Source organism: Plectropomus leopardus, chromosome 20 (genome assembly GCF_008729295.1).
Source record: "Plectropomus leopardus isolate mb chromosome 20, YSFRI_Pleo_2.0, whole genome shotgun sequence".
Taxonomy (NCBI): domain Eukaryota; kingdom Metazoa; phylum Chordata; class Actinopteri; order Perciformes; family Serranidae; genus Plectropomus; species Plectropomus leopardus.
The window spans coordinates 26,962,139-26,984,489 of NC_056482.1; the positions used below are offsets into that span (position 1 = coordinate 26,962,139).

Sequence of the window (22,351 nt, forward strand, 5' to 3'; positions counted from 1 at the left end):
TTTAAAGTTTACTGAACAGTCTGTTCACTTCAACCTTTTAAAGGCTGTGTTTTATCTTTGTGCTCACAGTTACAACTATGGACTGCAAAATGACTTCTACCAAATAAAGAAATATGTAAAAACTGGCAAAAAGTGTTTGTTTTAAGTCATATCATTATATGAAGTAGCTGATTAATGAGTCACATTAAACTTTTACTGTTAGCTTTAGGTGAGTTGACTATCCAGTGAGTGTAGCTCACGTTATGCGGCGAATTAAATCACGGTGCAACGTTATTCGTCCACAAAGAACAGCAGGTAGAGGACTGTGAGTTAAGTTACAGCGCTGATATATGATGCACATAAAAGATTTTATGTCATGGGATGATAAAAATAGAAATAACCAAACAGAGATCATGTGTATGTTCTGCCTCTAATCTCCTGTTTCCCTCAGTGACATTAAACTGAACATCTGGAGCTCTCAAACAGCTGGAGACAGAGCGAAAGTGGGAGAGCGAGAGGGCACCAGAGAGCCACAGACTGAGTGAACAGCTGCAGGTGGACCATAAAGAGACGCACAGCCGGGATCGAGCGTCAAACGATGGAAATATCAGATGAAGGTGAGAGAGGGGAGACAGGAGGAGAATAAATGAGAGAGATGATCCACGGTATTTCATGCGTGTCTGATTGAACGCGATGACCGGGACTTGAACAGTCACATGCGGTCAGCGTGGAAATCCTGATGTGAATACGTAATTAAAGGCCTGCAGGCTACAAATGCTAAACTTCTGCATGTTTGAATCCTTTCTCTCTTGACATTTTAAAGTAAAGAAATGCTGAAGCAGTGTGCACGAAGCTGCAGTTAAACACAATTATGAGTCTTTAACCTTTATAAAAACAACTAGAAATACCGCCTCACGGTTATGCCTACGTGTACGCTACAGTTTAAATCCATATCTGTGAAAACATGAATGCTTCACACACATCCTCCCCTCAGCAGAACAGACCATCTCTGCATCCTGTGGGCAAAATCTTTATTCACAAACATTTTTAGGTTCATGTCCCTCTTTCTTTCTTTTCTTTATCAGTTTTAACAATTTCCTCTCTTACTCTTATAAATACCAAAAAAAGCAATGTTTTCTTAGATTTTTACACAAGCTTATTTGGAGGAACCCGATATAATATTAATATTTTTCTGTTTTTGTTTATGTCCCTGTACATTTTTATTTATGACTATTTATTGTTACTCATACTATTCTGTGTAGAATGTCATTTTTTGTGCTCTTGTGTATGTTTGTGTTCTTGTCTGTCTTACATGTTTTTACATATTCTGCTAAATAAAGCTGTGAGGGAAAAAAAACTATAACGAGCAAAAATTCAAGATTAGTTTCACCAGTTCAGTATCTGATTAAATGTCTCTCCTTCTGTCCCTGAGATATGAAGTTGACTCAAGGTCAGAAAAGTATTTTTTGCAGAATATTATGAAGTCACCCTGATGCTGACCTTTGACGTTTTAGATTTAAAAATGTCATCATTTTATCCTGTTATTAGACATTTGTGTGTGATTTTGTCATAACTAGTGTATCAATTCATGAGTTATGGCCAAAAGCATGTTTTTTGACCATCAAAATCTAATAAGTTTATTACTGAGTCAAAGTCAGAGTTTCAACACATTGTCATGAACAAAATACCAAAACTTTTCCATGACTTCTCAAGGATCCCTAGTGACTTTTTTTTTCAAGCACAATTTGCCCAGCGTTTTTTTTTTTCCTAAACATATCAGATTCAAACTCTATTCGAGAATAATTGCAGCTCACTGGCATGCATGGACAAAGAGACGGAAAACGTGGAAAAAACGGAGAAACGCAGATGATGATAAACAAAACGTCACATTGACGTATATTACAGCAACATTACATCTACAACTACAGAAAATACATCTGCCATCAAGTTACAACACCTTAAAGGTTATCCACGAAAGATTACTGTCACAATTTCATGACTTTTCCAAAACCTTTTATGATTTTTACAAAGCGTCTTTTCAAAGCCTGGAAAACTGATCGACCGAATTCTGATCAGTTCATTGTTGAGTCTACGTAGACGTTTGTGAAAAATTTGGTGAAATTTTCTCAAGGTGTCTCAGGTTGCCAGTTTGTGGTTTTATCTTGTGGTTTTATTGCATTTTTGTCTTTCATGTCCTGCTATATTTTATTTATAACAGGACATAAAATGCGTTTATCTATTTTATCTATTTATGGACGAACAGCACTTTCGTCAACTCTTCTGTTTTTGAATGTGCTTTATAGATAAATTTGGATTGGGCGGGAATGGATTGGAGATATCAGGTTCACAAGAAAGGCACAGAGAAACAGACTGGCAGACGGATGGATAGATGGACCGAAAACACAATGCATGGTGTCAGTATTTAGTCTTCTGCTGCAGCCGAATATTACCACACACACATATATCATATTTAAGCTCACCTGTGTCTCCAGTGTCGTCTTCTCATTGGTCAGCTGCTCAAGTAACTGCGCCGTCCTCTCTGACTTCTCAGTAGCCTGGAAAACATAAATTATAAACATATAAATAATATTTAATTCCAGGTGGGATTGTAAAATATAGCCTACACACTGATTTTACATAACAAGCTTGTTTTCTTGAGAACACAAAATATTTGTTTTATGTTCAAGAGTCTTATTGTGGCCTGATGTCGACATTATATCCTGTCCAAACAAGTTTCTTTGACAACTTAAGCACTTAAAAAAAAAAAAAAAACGCCCCCCCATAAATAGACCGGAGAGCTCAGAGGTCATTAAAAATGTTGGCTAAAAAAGGAAAGAGAGCCTGGAGCTCGTTGGGTTGTTTCACTTTTACATCCATTTGTAACGAGTGCCGTGAAGCGAGAACAGAAAGCTCTGACTTTAGGGAAAGAGAACAAAACTCTTCTTATAGCTGCAAACTCTAATTTCTCCTCTGGTCTGTTTTTGTATTTTTTTTAGAAATATTAAAGCAGCAGACAGGGTGGACTCTTATGCCACTTTCTGTGTGTAAACTCTGATAAAATATCTCACGTTTGTTATTAGGGATAGCTCAAAACCACGCAGCGTAAATGAGACTTTACTCATTCAAAATGCATTAAAATCAGGTTTCATTTTATTATTAAAAAAAGTGAATATTTATGTCTATGTGTTTTGTTTTTATAATCAGTGATACATTTTCTAAAAAAAAACATCACTATTGTTACTAAAACACAACAAAACCACTGTATCTAAGTACATTTACTCTACTCTACTGATTGTGTGTATTTTTTTTTTGGGGGGGGGTTTAATTTTGTTTTTTTACGTGTGTTACTTAAGAAAAGTAACTATTGAATTACAAATAAACAGTTAAAACCTGAGCAGCTCAAAACAAATTTAGGGGAAGTGATGTTATAAATACATCTTTGATAAAGTGAAGTCTGATCTTAATGAGGATATATGTTCAGTCCAAGATGCTCAACAGTTTTTAAACTAATCCTGTTAAAGGAAAATGTTTTTTTTGGAGTTTTGAGTATTTGGACACATCACGACGACAGCAGCCACAGCTGATAGACTGTACAAAACTGTGAAGCTAAAATAAAAAAAGAAGACCGCAGCGTCGACTTATCAAACCCAAACTGGAATGAGAGTAATGTGTGCATGTGTGTGTTAGTAATGTTTTAACAAAACCACTTTAGCCGGAGGCCACAGGCAGCTTTGGAGAGGGAGAGCCTCGCTAAGTCTGAATGAAAGCAGCACGCCAGGGGATTACTGAAGGAGGGATTAATAAAGGAGAGGCTACTTCAGAGTCCCCAAACTTTTTTTAGTTGTGACATTTTCAGCACAAGCAAGAACACCAGAAATAATTAGCTGAAATCTGGTGACAGCCAGAGGCAGACGGAGCTATCTTGGTGAGATTCAGTAAATGTCAACACGCTGATTCATCGTCTGCATGCGGCGCCGTCCGACTGTTAGCTGCAGTCGGAGCCGTGACTGTGTTCAGAGGCGCTCTGTGTGCAGCGTCAACATGAAGGATTACATGAGGTGAAGATGTAACGTAACACTGATGGTTTTTTTAGTGTGTTGAACCAGCAACATCTGTTGTGCTGTATTACTTTACTACACACAGTCAATTACACAGTGACTACATGTCGTGGTGGAGAATTTATTTATCTAAGTAACATTTTGAAAACATCAGTGGAAAATACTCTAAAATACTAAAATAAAATAATAAAATAAATTAACTGATTAATTAAAATTTTTATTTTGAATGTTGTTTTGCAAAAGAAAGACTTTTATTTTTTAAAAAAAGAAAAAATAATAATAATAACAAGGCATAATTTTGTCATATGTCAATAGCAGTCTGACAAAATATTTTGGACTGAACACAATGATCTTGCTTTAACTGACATGCTGTTGTTGTTTTTTTATTTAATTTTTGTTTTTTATTCATTTTATTTTATTTTTACATCGATAGATATCATTTATCTACATTCTGCTTTTCCAGTTTCAATTCTGTACTTCTGTTTTGATGGTAAATATTATTTTATTGTGAATTTAATCTTTTTTTTTTTAAGAAAGAAACATACTTACACCTCACAAAGAAACGTCAGGAAACAAAAAGTATGTTACATCTTAATGTGAAAAGTAAATGGTAACTACAGTAAATGTGTTGTTGAAAGTATAAAGTTACCTAAAATGGAAATACCTCAAAACTGCAGTTCAGCTCTTGAGACTCAGGCCACCACTGACTGCAGGTGTGAACTTACCTGTGTGAGCTCTGTCTCTCTGCACTGATTCTCCTCTTTCAAGGTTTGGACGTCTTTCTTTGACTGTTCGACAATCTGCTCCAACTCTGACAGAAAACAGAAAGAAAACATCAATAATCGTCTTCAAAAAAAAACAAAAAAATAAATAAAATACCACATGCTGTCTTAGAGAGTCAACTAAGACACATGTGATCTGTGTACCTTGCATGGTCTTCGTTGTCCTCCTGTTCTCGTCCTCAGCTGTCTCGAGCTTTTGTCTCTGAAAAGGAGAAACATCAGCGAGCTCATTAAATCACTCACATAGTAACATTCTTGGACCCTGAGCTAATAATGACTGGGCCCTGAAAACATGCGAGGTTCGTGGATAAAATGCGTCTCTTAATGAGGCCACTTTGACGATGCCCGCGAGCAAAACACCTCACGAAGGAACATTTAGGACAAATAAGGCAAAACTACAGTTACAGTTTCACTACGCACAGACGTGAACTTTATCACGGAAATGTTTTTAAAATCAGCAGCCAGATGTCTTTTCTGTAAAAGCCGGACCTAATAACATTTTTTTGACACTTTAAGAGTTGAAACAGTTATTCAATTTATTGATCGTTATTCAACAGAACATTTTAAAACTATTAACACGCTTATGTCCCAAAAAAAATAAATTGGATTTATTTCTGAAAACATGGGAACCTTTTATGGACCTCTGATCACCACCTAACCTTTTCTTCAATTTTGTCTCACCTGCAAACTAATAATAATATCCAGCGTGGTTAAGTGCATAACTTAAAGTTATCCTGTAACATGAAATTACTTTGTTTATAATCCAATTAATTTTGGATGATTTGTGAACTTTTTATGAACTCTTCTGGATGGTTTACTCAAATTTTTTAAAATGTATTTATTTATTTTTTTATTTTTGTTTTTGTGTATGTGTATTTATGTTTTTTTAACTCATAAAATACTTATTTTTTTAACATTTATGTACCAAAGCACATATCTAACTGGGGCTTATATGTATGATTAACACACATGTTTAAAAGCCCCAAATCCATCACTTTAACAGGTAGTTGAACAAAGAAATGTTAGAGTTTCATCTTCTATTTTTTGAATGTCACAATACCACTTTTCTCTGTTTATTTGCTTAAGCACTGAGTTTCCTCTTTTCTTACCACGCTGTTCAGCTGCTGTTCCAGATCGCTCTTATCTTGTTGTACGGACTGAAGCTCTTTCTGTTTGCTCTCCACGTCGACACTCAGCTCACTGATCTGTTCGGGACACAAAGTAAAGAACATACACATGTACATCTGAGCACTGCCATAAATTATGCATCGCCACAGTAGCCTTTACAAACCAATATATACATAACTACATTAGGAGCTGAGAGGACAGGTTGTAAAAAGAAATTACACCGGTGTTCCAGTTTGCCATAAATTATATAACATGAAAATAATGAATAATACATTTTACAAGCAGGTAAGTATCCTGTCGCTGCTGCTTCACAAACCTTCTTCTCCTGAGACTGCGCCTGGGCCTTGAGGCTGCTGATCTGTTGCTGGTGCAGAGACGCAGCGTCCTCCTTCTGCTGGGACGCCCGCAGACGCAGCTGGAGGTCGGCCACCTCCCGCTCCAGCTCCATGATCCTGGAGCGCTCGGACACTGTGGCCACCTGCAGCAGAGGACGCAGGAGAGGAGACATGAAGGCAAAGAGGACACAGGAGCGCTGACAGAGAAGAGCAGTGGTGGAAACAGTAAACCTGAGCTGTGTGGTGTGAAACAAATATGAGCTTTATCCTGATTATATCTGAGACTCAACAGTGTCAAAATAACCTTAAATTAGCCACAGATTCACTGTGAATATCTGGGCTTCAACTAACAATTATCTTTACTTTCAACTATTTGTCTATGTCAGAAAAAAAAGGGATCAGATTTCAAACGGCCTCAGGTGACATCTTCATGTTTTGCCCAACTAAGAAAAAACAAAACCAAAACATATTTAATTTGCAATTATATGACAAAGAAAAAACAGCAATTTCTCAAATTAACAAAGCTGGAAACAGCCAATGTTTTGGCTTTTTAGCTTCATAAAAGTAGCAGTAAAATGAAAGACTTTAAAAAGTAATTCGTTATCAAAATCAATGAATCGACTAATAGTTTCAGCTCAAAATGTATTAATTTTATTGCCTTGTATCTCTCTTTTATATCATCATTGTAGTTATTTTCATCAAGTTATTTTGCAGTTACCTTCAGTTATTCATTTTCATGTCTTACATTTATTTAGACAATACGTCCCTTCATGACATGACGAAAAGTTCAAGTTTTTATGTGCTAAATAACTGGAAATCACTGATAAAGTTGTTATTTCAAAGTAAACCCAATAAAGTTCAAAAGGTTTTCTTACTTTCTATATCAAACTGAAATTATTTATGACTTCTGAACATTTCAAAGTAATAAAATAAATAAAGGGATATCACTGTCTCAGCTAAATAAACCTTCAGTAACATTGTAATTTTACTTTTTTTGGCAAAACATTTAGTTGGGTATACTTTTAAAACTTTGGTTTCAAACATTTCCTGTGGATTTTAAGGATTTTCTAAATCAAAAACATTGGCTTTAAATCTCATGTCATCTGTCTAAACAGGCTTACATCAGCCACACTTTTTCTGAGTGGATACGACAGATTCATCAAAAAGAAAAATCCTCTGCACGGGAGGACCAGAGAAAAGTTTCAACCACAAACAAAGAATCAAAGTCGTGATTCTCTGTTTTACTTCGGGAGAAAAACAAGTCAAAGCTCAGCCCTTCTGGTTAAAGGAAAGCAGTGATCTGCATTTTTCTTTTTGTCAACAACAATGCCACGAAAAGACCAAAACAAACAGTAAATTGACTGTGTGTGCATCAAAGCCTGATAAATCTTCTTTCTCTTTCTCTTTTTGTGCAATGTTGTCCAAAAACTATTTAAAAACATAGAAGTGAGCCACCCTGTTGCACTCAGTGACATGCTGCACTCGGGCTCTTCTTCTATGAAGGCTTTGGAGTGAATATTTGAATGCATGTGTTCATATTTTATAACATTATCCCTAAAAAATGTTTGAAAATCTTCAAACACGTTTCTTGATTTGCATGAATTGATTTGTCGGATTAAATGAGTTATTCTTGCCTCCCTTTGTGTGCAGCAACAGTTGTTTTTGAAAAGTTAAATGTCAACAAATATGGATTATAGCAGAATATTTTGTTACATAAAAACATGTAATGAATTTTGGAAATTATTGCATCTAACTTTTTAATATAATTTTATGCTAATGCTTTTATCTTGTAGCACATTGGGATTTATTTCAAATGTATAGTGCATTACAAATAATCTATTATTATTATTATTATTATTATTATTACAAATTTTAACTTTTGAACTTTACACTCGAAGCTAAAAAATGTTAAAAATCCCCAAACAAATTTTTTAATTTGCATGAAGTGATTTATCAGATTAAATATATAATAGTTGTTTTTGAAAGGTTAAATGTCAACAAATATGGATTATAGCAGAATATTTGTTTGTTAAAAATGTGAATTTTGTTGATGATTGCATCTTTTTACTATAAATTACTTTTGAGCTTTAAAATCCAAGCTTCTATTAAGATGTTGGAGTGAAGATTTAAATGCATATCTTGGAAATTATTTTTGATACATTTTAACTTTTTTTTTTTTTTTTTTTTACTGTTTTTTGATGTAACTATGTATTTGTGAGGTGTTTTTAAAGCTCTACGTCCTCAGTAGGAATGTGTGTGTGTTTGGAAAGTGTCTAAGAGACAGAAAATAAAAACTGGAACGTTGAGAAAGACAAACTAACACATTGTTTGTTTTGGTCTTTTCATGGGATTTGCTGAAGAAGAAAAATGGTGGCCAGCATTGTCAAAAGCACAAGCGCTCTATACTCTATTAAAATAAAAACTGTCATGCACACATGCATCATTTGCAGTACGATAGACCCAAAAATTAGAAAAGCTCACGACCGATGAGATGTAAATGTCCCGGTGTCTGGTCTAATCGAGGACAAGGCCGTGAGGGAATCAACTTGAGATAAATTTGACAGTTTGCAGAACGTTTTTACGCTGTGGTTCCTTCAAAATATTCTGTGCATCATTATTAAACCCAGTGTGGGGAAAAGCACATCACTCAGTCCTGCTGTGGGACCGGGACTGCCGGCATTACCCTAGTGTCCTCTAAATCCCTCTGGAGTTTTTCAGCTTTGGTCTTTTCAAAGAGCAGGCTCTGCTCGAGCTCCTTTATGTGGGCATGCTCCAGTCGGGTCTGCGTCTGTTAGTTAAGAGAGAGCGGGAAGAGAAGGAGAACAAACACCAATGCAACACTGACATGCCAGCTGTGTGCGTCACAAACAGAAAGAAGACGAGACTTTAAAGAGAAGGCCAGTGAGAAAGAAAAGCACTGATCAGTCGCATCAGTTGGCGAAACAAAGGAGGATTTAGTCATTCGCTCTTTCTGCTCTGACTTTCAGGCGGTAATTATTTCAATCGTCTCATTCTGACTCTCAGATTCTTCACTTTTGTTTTTCCTCTTTGTGCACTGTTAAATCTGACAAGTTTATTTTACTTTGAAAAATCTGGGAATGCCTTGAAAAATGTGTGAGTAATTTTACTTTCCATGTGCAATATTAGTTTTTACTTTTAAACATTATTATTAGACATTGTGCGATTTATTTTCCCTTTTTTGATGCTCTGTTGTTGTATTCTTTTTGCCACTGTATTTTTGGAGCAGTCCAGCAGAAGAATTTCCTTTGGGATTAATAAAGTTCAATCTTATCTCATATCTAGTTAAGTTTACCTTAAACTTATATTTACTTGTTTGTTTTTTTTGAAGTTGTTGCAACTTAAAAATAACATTAAATTAAATCAATTTTCTGAGTTTTAGCAGCTTCAGTAAACTAAATATACTGTGTTATATATCTGTATTCTGCTTGCTGCAAATGAATAAATCATATTTGTATTTTCTATAACAAGTTAACAAAACGAAATTTGCATATCTCCTGATTTCATCATAGCAAAATTCTCTTAAACATGATCAAGTTATGTCAGACTAACTTGATTAACTTAAGTTTTTGAAAGGTAATTTCACTTGTTATTTTTAAGTTGCAACCATTTCACAAAATTGAGTAAATAAAGCAAAATGTTAAGGAAACTTAACACTTTGATATATAGTAAACATAAATTTAGATTAATACTTATATTTACTTTCCTTTTTATAAGACAGTCTGTTTCCAAGAAGATTTTAAGTGAGATCAACTTGTCAGATTTTGCAGTGTGGCACTTGTTTGCTTTTATTCCAGCACTTTAATGCTAATTTCTTCTGAAGAGTGAAGAAGATGCAGACAAGAGAGGAAGATGAAAGTCCGAAGGCGAGACAAAAAAACCCCAAAAAAAACAGGCGTGTGGATGAAAAGATGTCGAAAGGGCGGTCATTTAAGTGCTGCAGAGGGGTAAAAAAATCTGAGTGGAAAGGGTGAGTGAATTAAGCATGAATAAATAAATAAAAGGAAGATAGACGCGTCTGAAGGAGAAACCAAAATGAATGATTCAAAGAGTGCAGGAAAAGGAAAAACCTGAGACAGAATGATTGACTGAATCATCAGCTCTTTTTAGTTTTTCAGAAGAAATTGCAAAGCGGTAGTTTAGTCACTTAGATTGTAAACATGACATTGTATAGAACTAAGTGGGTGAATAATTGAAAAATAAATTAATCAACTATCCAACAGCTTTGTCAATAATTCACACATGAATGTGAGGGATAAATTCAGCCTGACAAGTGAAGATATTTAAAGTGAGAGAGAGAAAATTATTAATTGAGAAGCACATTATATAACCAAAAGTTACCTCCAGGTCTCCTCTGGTGATGCATGCCTCTTCCACACTAAACTGCAGATCTTCCACTTTCCTGTCAAACAGGGACCATCATGAGTTTTTCCTCTAACAGGACATATTACAATTATTTTAGAGAATTATTATTATTATTATCATCAGCATTACTATATTCTAACTATTTAAGCACTTTTTGGGTCATTTCCTGGATTTATTTATTTATTTATTTTTTAACTTTTTTTTCTTGGGGGGTGGGGGGTTGGTTTACTTTTTAAAATTGACATGTTTCCATTTGGTGTATTTTATATCCGGAATTTTAATTTGTGCTGGGTTTAATTTGTGAGGGTTAATGGAAACCCGCCTACTGTTACAACTGGTAAGCCTGCTTCTTGAAAAAAAAAAAATTATTATTATTTTCCAAAAAAAAGGAAAAGAAACATAACATTTCACAAATTTAGCAAAGGAATAGAAGAAACAAATCAGAATTTCAGACTGTTGTAAATGTATAGCACCTCTCAAGTTGTTAAACCACTCAAAGCACTTTCACAGTACGAGTCACATTCACCCATTCACAACCACATTCACACACACATTCACACACCCATTCACAACCACATTCACACACACATTCACACACCCATTCACAACCACATTCACACACACGTTCACACACGGTGGCCGAGGTTACCATACAACGTGCCACCTGCTATTCAGTTTTTAATCCATTCTTGTGGAACAGCCATCAGGAGTAATTTGGGGTTCAGTGTCTTAACCAAGGATGCTTCCACATGTTGACCGGAGTAGCTGGGGATCAAACCGCCAACCTGACAAATAATGGACAACCCGCTCGACCACCTGAGCCACAGCTGCCCCTGCTGCCCGCAGTGCAGGTTACAGGTGGAGTCAGACTCACCTCTTCTCCTCCTCCAGCTGGTTGAGCAGCTCTACTTTGTCTCGATCTGCTGCCTCCACCAGCGTACGCAGCTGGTCCAACTTTGCCTCCATCTCTATCGCGTACTACAAACACACAGAATGAAGAACACGCAGCATGAGCCGACACGGTGAACGCACATTGACAAATCGGTTTAAGTTTGATTCAGTTCAGCCGCCAGGATGAAGTAACTGACAGGACAATGATTTTCATAGAATGAAATGAATTGATGCCACAGAAAATTACAACAGCACATGGCTTCTGTTTCAAAATAAAAGAATATATTTATAAATCAGAGCACTCATATAAGAACATAAGACCAGCAGGGTGCTAAATATATTCTGAATTTATGACATATTCTGTCAAAATCAGCAGGGGGCTCAAACTTCTGCTCTCTGTAGATTGCTATAATGGGAGGAAACTAAATTAGGGCAAAAAGTTGTATTTACAACCATTAAAATCAAGCCGTCTGACGGTGCATGCCCACTACACGCGACCAGAAATCCACTCCCATTCCCTGTACAAAGCATGCTGGGATACCTGCGACTGTGGACCAAGCTGATAACGTGACGATAGAGGGTGATAACTTCAAAAATTCAAACAGTGCTCACTTCAACAAAGTCACTCAGGCCTCAGCTCCAGAGACTTTCTGAACAGCTCTGTATAAATCCAGGAAATACTGAAGTGAAACTTTCTGCAGCAGCGAAGAGGCGGGGGATTGTGGATGGATACAAACAACCAGTAGGGCAGGGCGGATGTGAATTGAGGTTGTATATTGTGAACATGCACCATGAGAAAGTGAAAGAAGTGATGTGAACTGTCTCCTCTGCTGTTTCACGGAAAGCGCCGCACCTAAACACAACAAACAGCGCTGTCCGTGGTTCTGAAACAACAGCTAAGCAGGTGTAAATGTATCTCTGCAGGTATCTGATGATGTTTTTACCATTTTTGGAGTTGTGTTGAACAACATGAAAAGGCATAAATGAAAAATAAACAGTTGACTATTTTTTTGTTTTGCCTGTGTTCTTCTTCGACTGCAGATAACATCCATGCGTGCATGTATTACTGACGATAACCATGATAGTTAAAATAAAATCTTGATATCATGTTCATGGTACACATATGATAATACTGTGTAAATAATCAATCCATGTATCATTCATTTTTTAATATTTAAAAAAAGACTTGTTTTTTCTGGTTTTTCAAAACCAAAATGAGAAAAACAGATGAGTCATTTTTTAAATACCCAATTCTGTGCTCAAAAACCAAAAAAACAAAAGGATAGTGAGGGTAGTCTGTGTAACAAAATCCAGCGCTTCTTTAATCATTTCCAATTCTTTCCGATCCTGCTTTGTCGGCCTCTACCAAACGCCATCTGGTTGCTTTTTTACTATGGATTAAAAGGTAGCTGCTCTTTTCTAATGATTTTGTACAATTATGGTTACAGTCTCCCTCCACCTCTCAACACTTGTATTTTGACAGAGCTTATGTTGCTGAAAAAGAGAGAAAACACAATAAAAAAGTTCAAGATGAATTTCACTGATAGCTTTATCAATATACCTTCAACGCTTGAATAAGAAATTGATGATTTGTCCAAAAATCAGCCTTAAATTTAGTTAAAAATGACATATAAGTATGTGATACCTGTAGACACCCTGCTTGCAAATTAAGATTTTTCATTGTTAGCGACTTCATAAATACTCTAATTAATTCCCGGGGGATTTTTCACATGTACATGTACAGAGCACTAAGCTGCTAATTATATTTTCGGTTGTTCTCAATCAGCAACACCTACTTTCTTTCACACAGCTGCGTCGTTATTCCTGGGTGTCCACAGCTTCAGCCCATAATGTTTTATAAATAATCAAAATATATATCCTATTCATATATTTCAAAAATAAGAATAAGCCTAATTATATATCTTTTTAAAAAAGTCCAAAATTAGTAATCAGTTAATACTTGAATAAATAGCTACATCCCACCACTGTTAACATGAATATATACATTAAACTATTGTCACAACTCAGTCAAAATATTTTTAATTCTAGCATTTTTAAAGGATTTTGTTCTCAATACTAATTACTAACTATTTTTCTCATCACAATTCATAATAACTAATCTGGAAAGTAAAAAAAATAAGATTTTCAGGGGTATATAAGGTGCCTGAGTGCATTGAAAAATCCAAGTAACATGGAATTAGGATGCACCATTTTTGATTTTTTTGCCAATATACTATATATATACACACACACACTTATATATATATAAATACACTTTTCTTTCAAATTTTCCTCCAGATATCATGATAATATAAATACCATGAACTATTTTGGCCACTATAATCATGTAGTGAAATTATGATATGATGCCAGCTGAAGCCGGTTTCTGACCTGATCCCGTCCTTTCATCAGCAGAAACATCTCCTGCTGCACCTCGCCTGCGTGGCTCGTAGCCTTCGCCACCTCACATCTCTCCAGGTCTCTCTCTGCGAGCAGCTGCTCGATGTGCTGCTGCTTCTCCTTCAGAGCCTCCTGCAGCGCCGTGGTGCCGGAGATCTTACGAGCGTACCGAGCAGACGTCTCCGTCAGCTGGAGAGATTTAGACAGTTTGTGTGTTATCTGACACTGTTTTCAAAACCAAAGTACAACCAACTGTGTCAGAAGGCTGGGAGGTAGAAAAATATGAAAGGAAATCCTAATCTTGTTCAGCAAATAACCCAAATACGCAATTTCAGTGATGACTCACAGTACTTTTAGGCGATGAGATGCATGATCAGAAAACATCAAACCCCCGTAGTGTTGGATAACAGCCCTGTCTTACCAGTCCAGCTCGGCTGGGTTTGCCGCTGATGGAGGAGGTGGCGGAGCTGAGCGTGCTGACGGAGGAAGCGCTCGGGCTCCTCTTGAGGGTGGACTTCCTCCGTGAGCTCTTGGCCTTGGTCGGCGTGGTGCAGGGGAAGCCGATGCGTGTCACCTTGTGTGCCGGAGCAAACAGACCGTACCTGGGCATGCACTGGAAGTATCTGGGAGAAGAAACTGGAGCTTTAGGAATATTTTTTTCACAGGATAAAGCAGACACTACACACGTGTCCTCTGTCTTCACCTGGTCCCTGCCACGGCGCCATCATTCTTGCCCAAAGGTTCGTCCAGTTCCACTCCACACCACTCCCCTTTGGCAAAGTCTGTCTCTCCTAAAAACCGCACGACTCCTGCCTTGTTACCACCAACCTGCACACGAAAATAATTAAAACATTTTTTATTTACCAAGTTCAATATTTTTCTTTGTGGTTATAGTGTTTCCCATGGCAGAGTGCATTAACCTCCACTCCAACACATTAAAGCTGGCGTAGGCAGAAATCCTATAATTAACTTTGAGCATACTGTATTCAAGTGGACCCTGAGAAAACTACACTTCTGCACCTTCTCTTAACTCTGATTTTAGGCTTTAGAAAATCTAGCGTGTGACGGCAGATTTTGGCCAATCACAGGTCATTTCAGAGAGACGGCGTTTCTATCTGCTGTTCTACAAATGCTGGTGAACATCCTTCAATGAAAGCCTGACTGAACGACGGAAAATCCTACAGAGAAAGTTTCTTTTCTAGCACTGGCAACAGCTGCCTACACTGCAAAGCAACCCAAAAACAAAGAGACAGACTTATCAAAAAGGGAGACTAAAAGAGGCTGAAAACAAAACAAAATATGTGTCAATGTGCCTCATGCAAGAAATGATATACGAACAAATTTTCTCTTGTTTTTGCTTGTATCCAGGATTTGATCTTATTTTGTCATTGATTTTGGGGATTCACAAATGTTTTCTTATTTTTTCTCTTCTCTTTGGTAAGATCATTTTACAAGTAGTTGAGAGCACTCATAACAAGATAAGAAAAAAACATCTTGCTTTCACAGTCTTGAATTTAAATGTATTCTTTTTGTTTATGTTAAAATTTAACACTGAGGCTCATTCAAAAACCACTCGTACACACACATTCCTTCATAAGAGGAATGTACACGTTATTTAGAACTTGTCACCAATTTTATCATATCTTAAATTTTCTTTGGCAGCTGAAGCGATATTTTCATGTCCCTCAATGTGATTAATGACACTGTTAGATTTTTTAGGTTTTTGACTGATGACATCCAAAAGAAGGACTTGAAGCTCTGCAGGATGAAATTCTTTTTCTTCCACTCGTTGGTGATGTTTTTATGACTGAAATTTTACCCCCAAAAAGAGCTGAACAGGTAACTTTATAATCCATCAAATGATCGAACCTCACAAACATGCTCGTAGCAAATGATTTTTAAAAAATCATAAAGTTGAAATCTGCAGGTTTTTGCACTTTGGAGAGTTTGTTTTTAACTTGGAACACTTGTTTTAAGAAAAGAAAACAGTTTTTATCATAAGTGATTTTTACGTCGTGCTACTTACCAGCACACGGTCTCCGAGCCTGAGCTCTCTCTTCTTCTTCATGGATTCTGTGTCTGAGACGTTGGACACCGACTCGCTGGATGTGAGCATTCGGTTGAGTGCCGTCTTTATGCCGGTGCCTTGAGCTGAACACAGGAAAACGCCTTTACTTCACTGTAAAAACAAACCAAGTATCCGTGTTTTCACTGATGTATTTGCAGGATTTTACCGGTGGCCGTGTTGCCAGCAGCTGCAGACTCGCTTGTTGCTGCTGGTGCTGGACTCCCCTGCCTCCCGTTGGCTTCCTTCTCCGGGAGCGGAGTCTTGGACAGTTTTGAAGGCCGCGTGAAAATGCCCTTCCCATCCTCACACTGGAAGTACCGGACCCCTGCCACAGACCCGTCGTTCTTCCCAATGGGCTCGTCCAGCACGATCCCCGCCCACTGACCCGGAGCAAACTGCGTGCCGCCGACGAACTGCACGTAGCCGGGCTTGTTGCCGTTGACCCAGACCCTCTCTCCGACCTGGAAGTCTGCAGCTCCATCCTGGGTTGGGGAGGTCACGCTGCCGGGGGATTTCTCTGGAGGAACCGGCTTTGAAGAACCTGAAAACAGAAGAACAGTTTGCTTCATTAACCCCTCAGAGCCCGCTTTAATATTACACACATTCGTATCGCTCTGTGCACAAAATAAAAATGATTATACATTAATATCATTTTCTGCTTTCATTTAGTTATTTTTTAAATCACCATCAGTCCTAATCATAAATATCAAATACTCATTAATTTTCAGAATTTTAACCCTTTAAATGCCAGGTTTTTGTCATGACGCCACTATGTTTTTAGATGAAAATAAAACTAAAAAAGAATTATTTTCATTTAACTACATGCTGAGTAGTCTGTTTTTTTTTATTAGTTATCACAGTCTGGGATATGTCAGTGATTGGCAGTAACATTGATTGTGACAGGTCACCGTGTGGAATTAGCATGTATTTTTTCCATATGCAAAATATGATTAAAATGACCTCATCAGGTGAAAAATAGTCAAAATGACAAATTCAGAGTCAAAAGCCCAGAATTGCACCCAGAAATAACACAAGTCATGTTTTTCTGCTCTGATGGCTGTGGGATCAAAAATGTCAGTTTGAATGGGTTTCAATGGAGCATTTTTTGACTGAATGTAAGTATTTAGTTTCCACAGTGTATTTTAGAGTTATTGTAGAGGCTGAGCTGTAAATTCACTGATTAAACAAAAATACAGAATCCTGCCAAAATTTATGCATGAACAAAATTATCAAAAAATGAAAAATGAAAAAAACCCATAAAATATGCCAAACAGTCCGTAAGGATTAAACATCTTGTTGTGCTTTGCAAGGGCACTGACTTCTAATATGGCAGGTTTAATTCAATTCAATAGGGTTTTTTCAGGTTTGGGAAATATAATATTGCTAAAGTAAGTTTGAATTAAACATAGAAAAATGTACATACGATGGGAAAGACTTCTAGACGTTTATTTATATTTCTGCTTTTGACTGGGTAATACCTCTGACACACCCACCGAGAGAAAATGTACCTTTAAAGCTCCTTTCACACTGTTTCACACCGCCTCCTGAAAGCATGTTGTTCAGCCCAGAATCCATAGCAAAACTGTGTGCACTGTTTTCAGATTAAATGTGCTCCTGGTGTTAGTAAGTACTTCTTCTACAAGATAATCCATCCAGCTGACAGGTGTGTCATATCACGATGCTGATTAAACAGCATGATTACTACGCAGGTGTGCTTTGAGCTGATTAAAATAAAAGACAACTCTTGTGGTGCTCCCTAACAAGAACTTCTAACAAATTTCTGAACAAAATTTGAAAAGTAAGTGTTTTGTTTGTTGGACAAAGTCTCTTTGATCTCAAATCTATCTTTGATTTCAAATTGTGGAAAATGGGAGTAAAAACAAGTGTTGTGTTTATATTTCGTTTAGTATAAAAAACTGCACTGTTTGCAATCCTATCTCATGGAGATCAGAGGATCAGGTCCACGTCTACGCTGAAGTACACTTCAACAGTTGCCTGCTGATTAAAGGATGGACTTTGTAATCAGATCGACACCCTGCTGGGGTTCAGAGCAGCCTAAGGCCCTGACAGTCAGAGTTTTTTAGCAGCCTGAGGCAGCTTTTTCTAGTTGTTTTCAATGAGAGTGAGGTTTTTTGCTCGCTGAGCAGCTCTCGTTTTTCCACTCCATGCGCCGCAGGTTTTCGCAGGAGTGCCCTGTATGCCTCGAGCTAAAAAAACTTCAACTCAGAACAGAAAATCGACTGACATCATTTGCGCTCTTTTCCCATTGTCCAATCTTATGGTGATCAAGCTGCTCTCATTTTTGGTTAATTGTAGGCTTTAACAAAAAGACAATGCGGTGCAACTTCTGATTGAGCCTTAAACCAGGGTTCCTACACTTTTCCCCGAAGTCAAATTCAAGAACTTTTTAAGCAGTTTCAAAGCTTATTTTCAAGGTTTTCCAGCACTTTACAGCTGTCCTAAATTACACATTTATATACAGTACATACAGCATACCGATTATTCACTTCATCACATCAAATCATATATAAAATATAGCAATTATGTCTAGTGCAATGACTTTAATTTTTTGATTTCAAGGCAACATCCTTTGAAAAGTGCAGTAGCAAAAAGGCACTTTCTGACTTATTTTATTTCTTTATCCAGAAAACATACTATCCAGTCAAATTGGGATTTATTATGAAAGTAATGTGACCACAATTACAAGCTGTTTTAAGCACATTTCAAAACTTGAAAACACCACATTAACCCACATCAACAGTAATCACAACATGTCTCTTAATATTTCCACAGATATCTAGTAAATAAGCATTTAAATGATTTCTTACCTGATGATGGAGACGTTTTTGATGGCACCCCAGCGGGACGGACTATTTTGCTCGGCGGTTTGAGCCCGCTGACTTTGCCTGGTGTACTCATGGCTCCTTGTTTGTCCATTGGTCGGGTAGGAGGGGGACCCGTGGGGAGTCTGGCCTGATCAAGGTGGGGGACTAGGCCTTCCCCACAACCCCACTAAGTCCCAATGTGATTTTAGGGAACTGAAAAACAAAATAACAAAAAGTGTTCATGAAAACAACATTTTGGCAGATAATAAAGTTTCTGTTGCTGTCATCGGAAAGTTCACTCTCAGTCTCAAATGTGTGTGTAATATTTTTTTCCACATGGTTTTGGGTGACTGAATGTGTCTTTTAACATAAGACAACTTGGAGGTTCCCTTTTGTAAGAAAGGTTTTCCATCTCGCCACCCAACCCCATAAAAGTGCAGCATACAGGAGATGATGGCCACATGCAAAAGAGACCAGTCCAACAGCAACAGCTGACTTTAATCTGGTTTTAATCAAAATCACTTTCATTGATTGTTTCCTCTTAACACATTGGGAAACAGCTATGAGCAACTTGACAAGGCATTGCTAAAAAATTAGCAAAAGAAAGTTACAAAATATTACCTGAAAATAAGCGAAGGGGAAAAAAAGAGTAAAAAACAAACAAATAAATTACCTTTTGCACCATATTTTCGATTCTATTTCAAATTGCTCAAAAAACTTTTGAAAGGCGTCTGAACGCAGCTCAAGAAAACTGATGTCAATTGAGGTTTCAGAGGGTTAAATGTGATGAGTTAACTTTGAACACATATAGAGGCCCTAAATGAAAAGTAATAAACAACTAACTAACAAATAATTAACAACTTCTTTTTATATTTAGTGGATTTTTGCTTGTTGCAACATGAAAAAAGGAGCAAATCTAACATTTATGTTGTTGTTACTTTTTCTGTCTTTTCATTTTGAATTACTGCAATATAATAAGGGTGTGTGGCCTTTTTTATATCCACTGTAAAACCTTCCTTTCACTGCAGGTTTTGTCCTGTAGGTGTTGGGCAGCAGCAGCGTGACCACAGACATTTTATTCATAAAGCAGATGATTCACTCCGCATGCAACTAGGTCAACACAGTTATTATGTTTCACACAGTAAAGGCCGTGTTTCAGCAGCTCTACATTTAAAAGCACTCCACAGATACAGCCCTGTCTGACTCACAATGGACAGTTTTAAAAAAAATCAATAAAATGCAACAGAACCAGAGATGTATTGATGTTTGAGGTATGTGTACTTCACTATTTCCATTTAATGCAACTTTATACATCTGCTTCACTATCTCAGAGGTAAATATTGTACTTTTTACTGCACTACATTGACAACTTTTTCAAGTTACAATTTTTCATGCTCTTTCTGTCCCGTAAAATCACATATCTCCACGTGCAGATGTTGAAAGTTTGTGATAAACTGAAGAAAGAAGTGTTCTTGTTGAAGAAACTCTCACAGGACAGCCACGCTGCAAACAACCGAGGCCCTAGCTGAGCCTCAAATGTCACAAAATCCTAGAAATGTCCTCAAATCCAAGAAATGTCTTCAAATCCAAATGTCTGTAAATCCTAGAAACATCCTTAATTCCTAGAAATGTCCACAAATTCAATAAATGTCCCAAAATTCCATAAATGTCCAAAAAAGCCCAGAAATGTCTTTCATTCTTAGAAATGTCCTAAAATCCTAAAAAAGTCCTAAAATTCAACAGACATCCTAAAATCCCACAAATATCCTGAAATCCCAGAAATGTCCTAAAATTCAATAAATGTCCAAAACCTCCTTAAATACTAATAAATGTCCTGAAATCCTAGAAACATCTTTGATGAAAATACTTAAAACATCCTTAATTCCTAGAAATTCACCTGAAGTTTGTTTACGATGGAGCTTTTAATTTTAATGTAATTCTGGAAAGTTTAATAAATAATAATTAGTTGCCCTTTCATCACTGCTTGCAGCTTTTATTATCTACTTGTTTTTCTAAAGTCTTATTTGCTAAAAAAAATATTATTTATTTTTTACATGCAGGTTTTATTATGTGTTTTGTCTTCTATGTGTTTTGACGTGAAGCACTTGGTGCATGTAATTTCTTTATTGTAAAGCACACTGAGCTGCATTTCTTGTATGAAAGGTGCTATACAAATAATGCTGTTTATCATTTTTATCATTAGAATTATTGTTTGTTATATTGTCATGTTTAGGTTGTATTTGAAAAGATTGTAAATTCAACAGGGGAGGTTTTTGCTATAAGCCCCTCCTGCACAATTCTTGTTATTTTTGTTATTATCTACTTGTTTTTATCAAATCGTGCGTCTAGAAAACATTAAAACATAAAACTTAAGTAAGGTTTTCAATGCAAGACTTTTACTTTTGGTGGAGTATATTTTCAAGGTGGTACTATTCACATAAGTAAAATATCTGAATTGCCTTGGTGCATATTTTTTTTACTGTTAATGGTAGCACAGAATGGGCAAAAAAGGTGTTTCAATCCAACACAATGAGCAGGTAACATGAGCCTCCTGCTGTAACATTACCTCAACACTGCTGCTCCCCCCGCCCAACCGGTGCTCCCACACCAAAACAACAAGCACACCTAGAGCTGTCAAACCCATCCAGTGTCTCCTTCACTGTGTCTGCCAACACTTCAGCCTCTCACTGCTTTATTTTCAGCCTTTCACGACCACATATCAACCGTTAAATGTGTAATAAATCACTGCTGCTGCATTGTTACACGGTGACTGGCCCGTGTTGTTTGTGTCTGGGCTGGGCTCCACTTGCTGCATCCCCGGAGCTAGAAACTTAGTGGGTGTTGACTCTCTTTTTTTAAAAAATAATCTCAAATTTTCATCTTATTTTAATTAAACGTGTTTTAATAAAAAAGTGGTTAAAGTTGATGTCACGTCTGGTGTCTCGCGCACCGTTGGAATGCGCTCCAACAGCTAGCTAGCTTCAGATTAGCATAAAACAACGCCCCAAAACAGACGGTGTTAAAGGTGAATAAAAGGCAGACAGGTGTGTGGAAAGTTGTCGCGGAGGCTTACTTCGGTCTCTGTCGGTGAATTGAGTCTCGGTGAAGGATGCCGTGGGTGGGTGCTGCCGTGTCTTCGCCCCGTTACATGTTTTTTCAGCCGCCGCTCTCCGCTTCTCAGCCCAGCCCAGGAGTGACGTCACCCGGGCAACTATCGCTGCCTTCAGGGAGCGCGTGGAAAGCTCGGAAATCTTAACTTCAAATGTTTTCACAGTTTTATTGGCTTTTTTATTGGCTCTTTAATTGTTTTTGTTTTGATTTTTTTGAACACTATGGACATTGATTTGTCTCAATATTGTGAACAGATAGACAGTCCATGTGTGTCCATGTGTAATCTGTGGTATCCATGTGATCAATGACTATTTACTTTTCTCTTTTTATAAATATATATTTCTATTTATTGTTAGGTTTTAAATTTTAGTATTACACCATATTATTATTT

General features: G+C 37.0%; 1 protein-coding gene across 2 annotated transcripts in view; it reads right to left on the minus strand.

The window, feature by feature from the left end:
* clip1b (CAP-GLY domain containing linker protein 1b) overlaps nucleotides 1–22,023 on the minus strand; it is a 35,408-nt gene extending 13,385 nt beyond the window's left edge. Inside the window, exons 1-15 of one of the 2 annotated variants that reach the window (XM_042509766.1) lie at nucleotides 21,923–22,023; nucleotides 18,853–19,062; nucleotides 16,191–16,565; nucleotides 15,983–16,107; nucleotides 14,660–14,784; nucleotides 14,378–14,579; nucleotides 13,948–14,145; nucleotides 11,540–11,643; nucleotides 10,642–10,702; nucleotides 8,966–9,070; nucleotides 6,264–6,425; nucleotides 5,929–6,024; nucleotides 4,964–5,021; nucleotides 4,763–4,848; nucleotides 2,460–2,534 (exon numbers count right to left, since the gene is read on the minus strand). In XM_042509766.1, coding sequence (XP_042365700.1) covers nucleotides 2,460–2,534; nucleotides 4,763–4,848; nucleotides 4,964–5,021; nucleotides 5,929–6,024; nucleotides 6,264–6,425; nucleotides 8,966–9,070; nucleotides 10,642–10,702; nucleotides 11,540–11,643; nucleotides 13,948–14,145; nucleotides 14,378–14,579; nucleotides 14,660–14,784; nucleotides 15,983–16,107; nucleotides 16,191–16,565; nucleotides 18,853–18,961 — 1,881 coding nt within the window. In that variant the 5' untranslated portion in view covers nucleotides 18,962–19,062; nucleotides 21,923–22,023. The remainder of the gene's footprint in view (nucleotides 1–2,459; nucleotides 2,535–4,762; nucleotides 4,849–4,963; nucleotides 5,022–5,928; nucleotides 6,025–6,263; nucleotides 6,426–8,965; nucleotides 9,071–10,641; nucleotides 10,703–11,539; nucleotides 11,644–13,947; nucleotides 14,146–14,377; nucleotides 14,580–14,659; nucleotides 14,785–15,982; nucleotides 16,108–16,190; nucleotides 16,566–18,852; nucleotides 19,063–21,922) is intronic. The other variant, XM_042509767.1, reaches the window with a different exon arrangement.
* Between the last annotated feature and the right edge of the window lie 328 nt (nucleotides 22,024–22,351).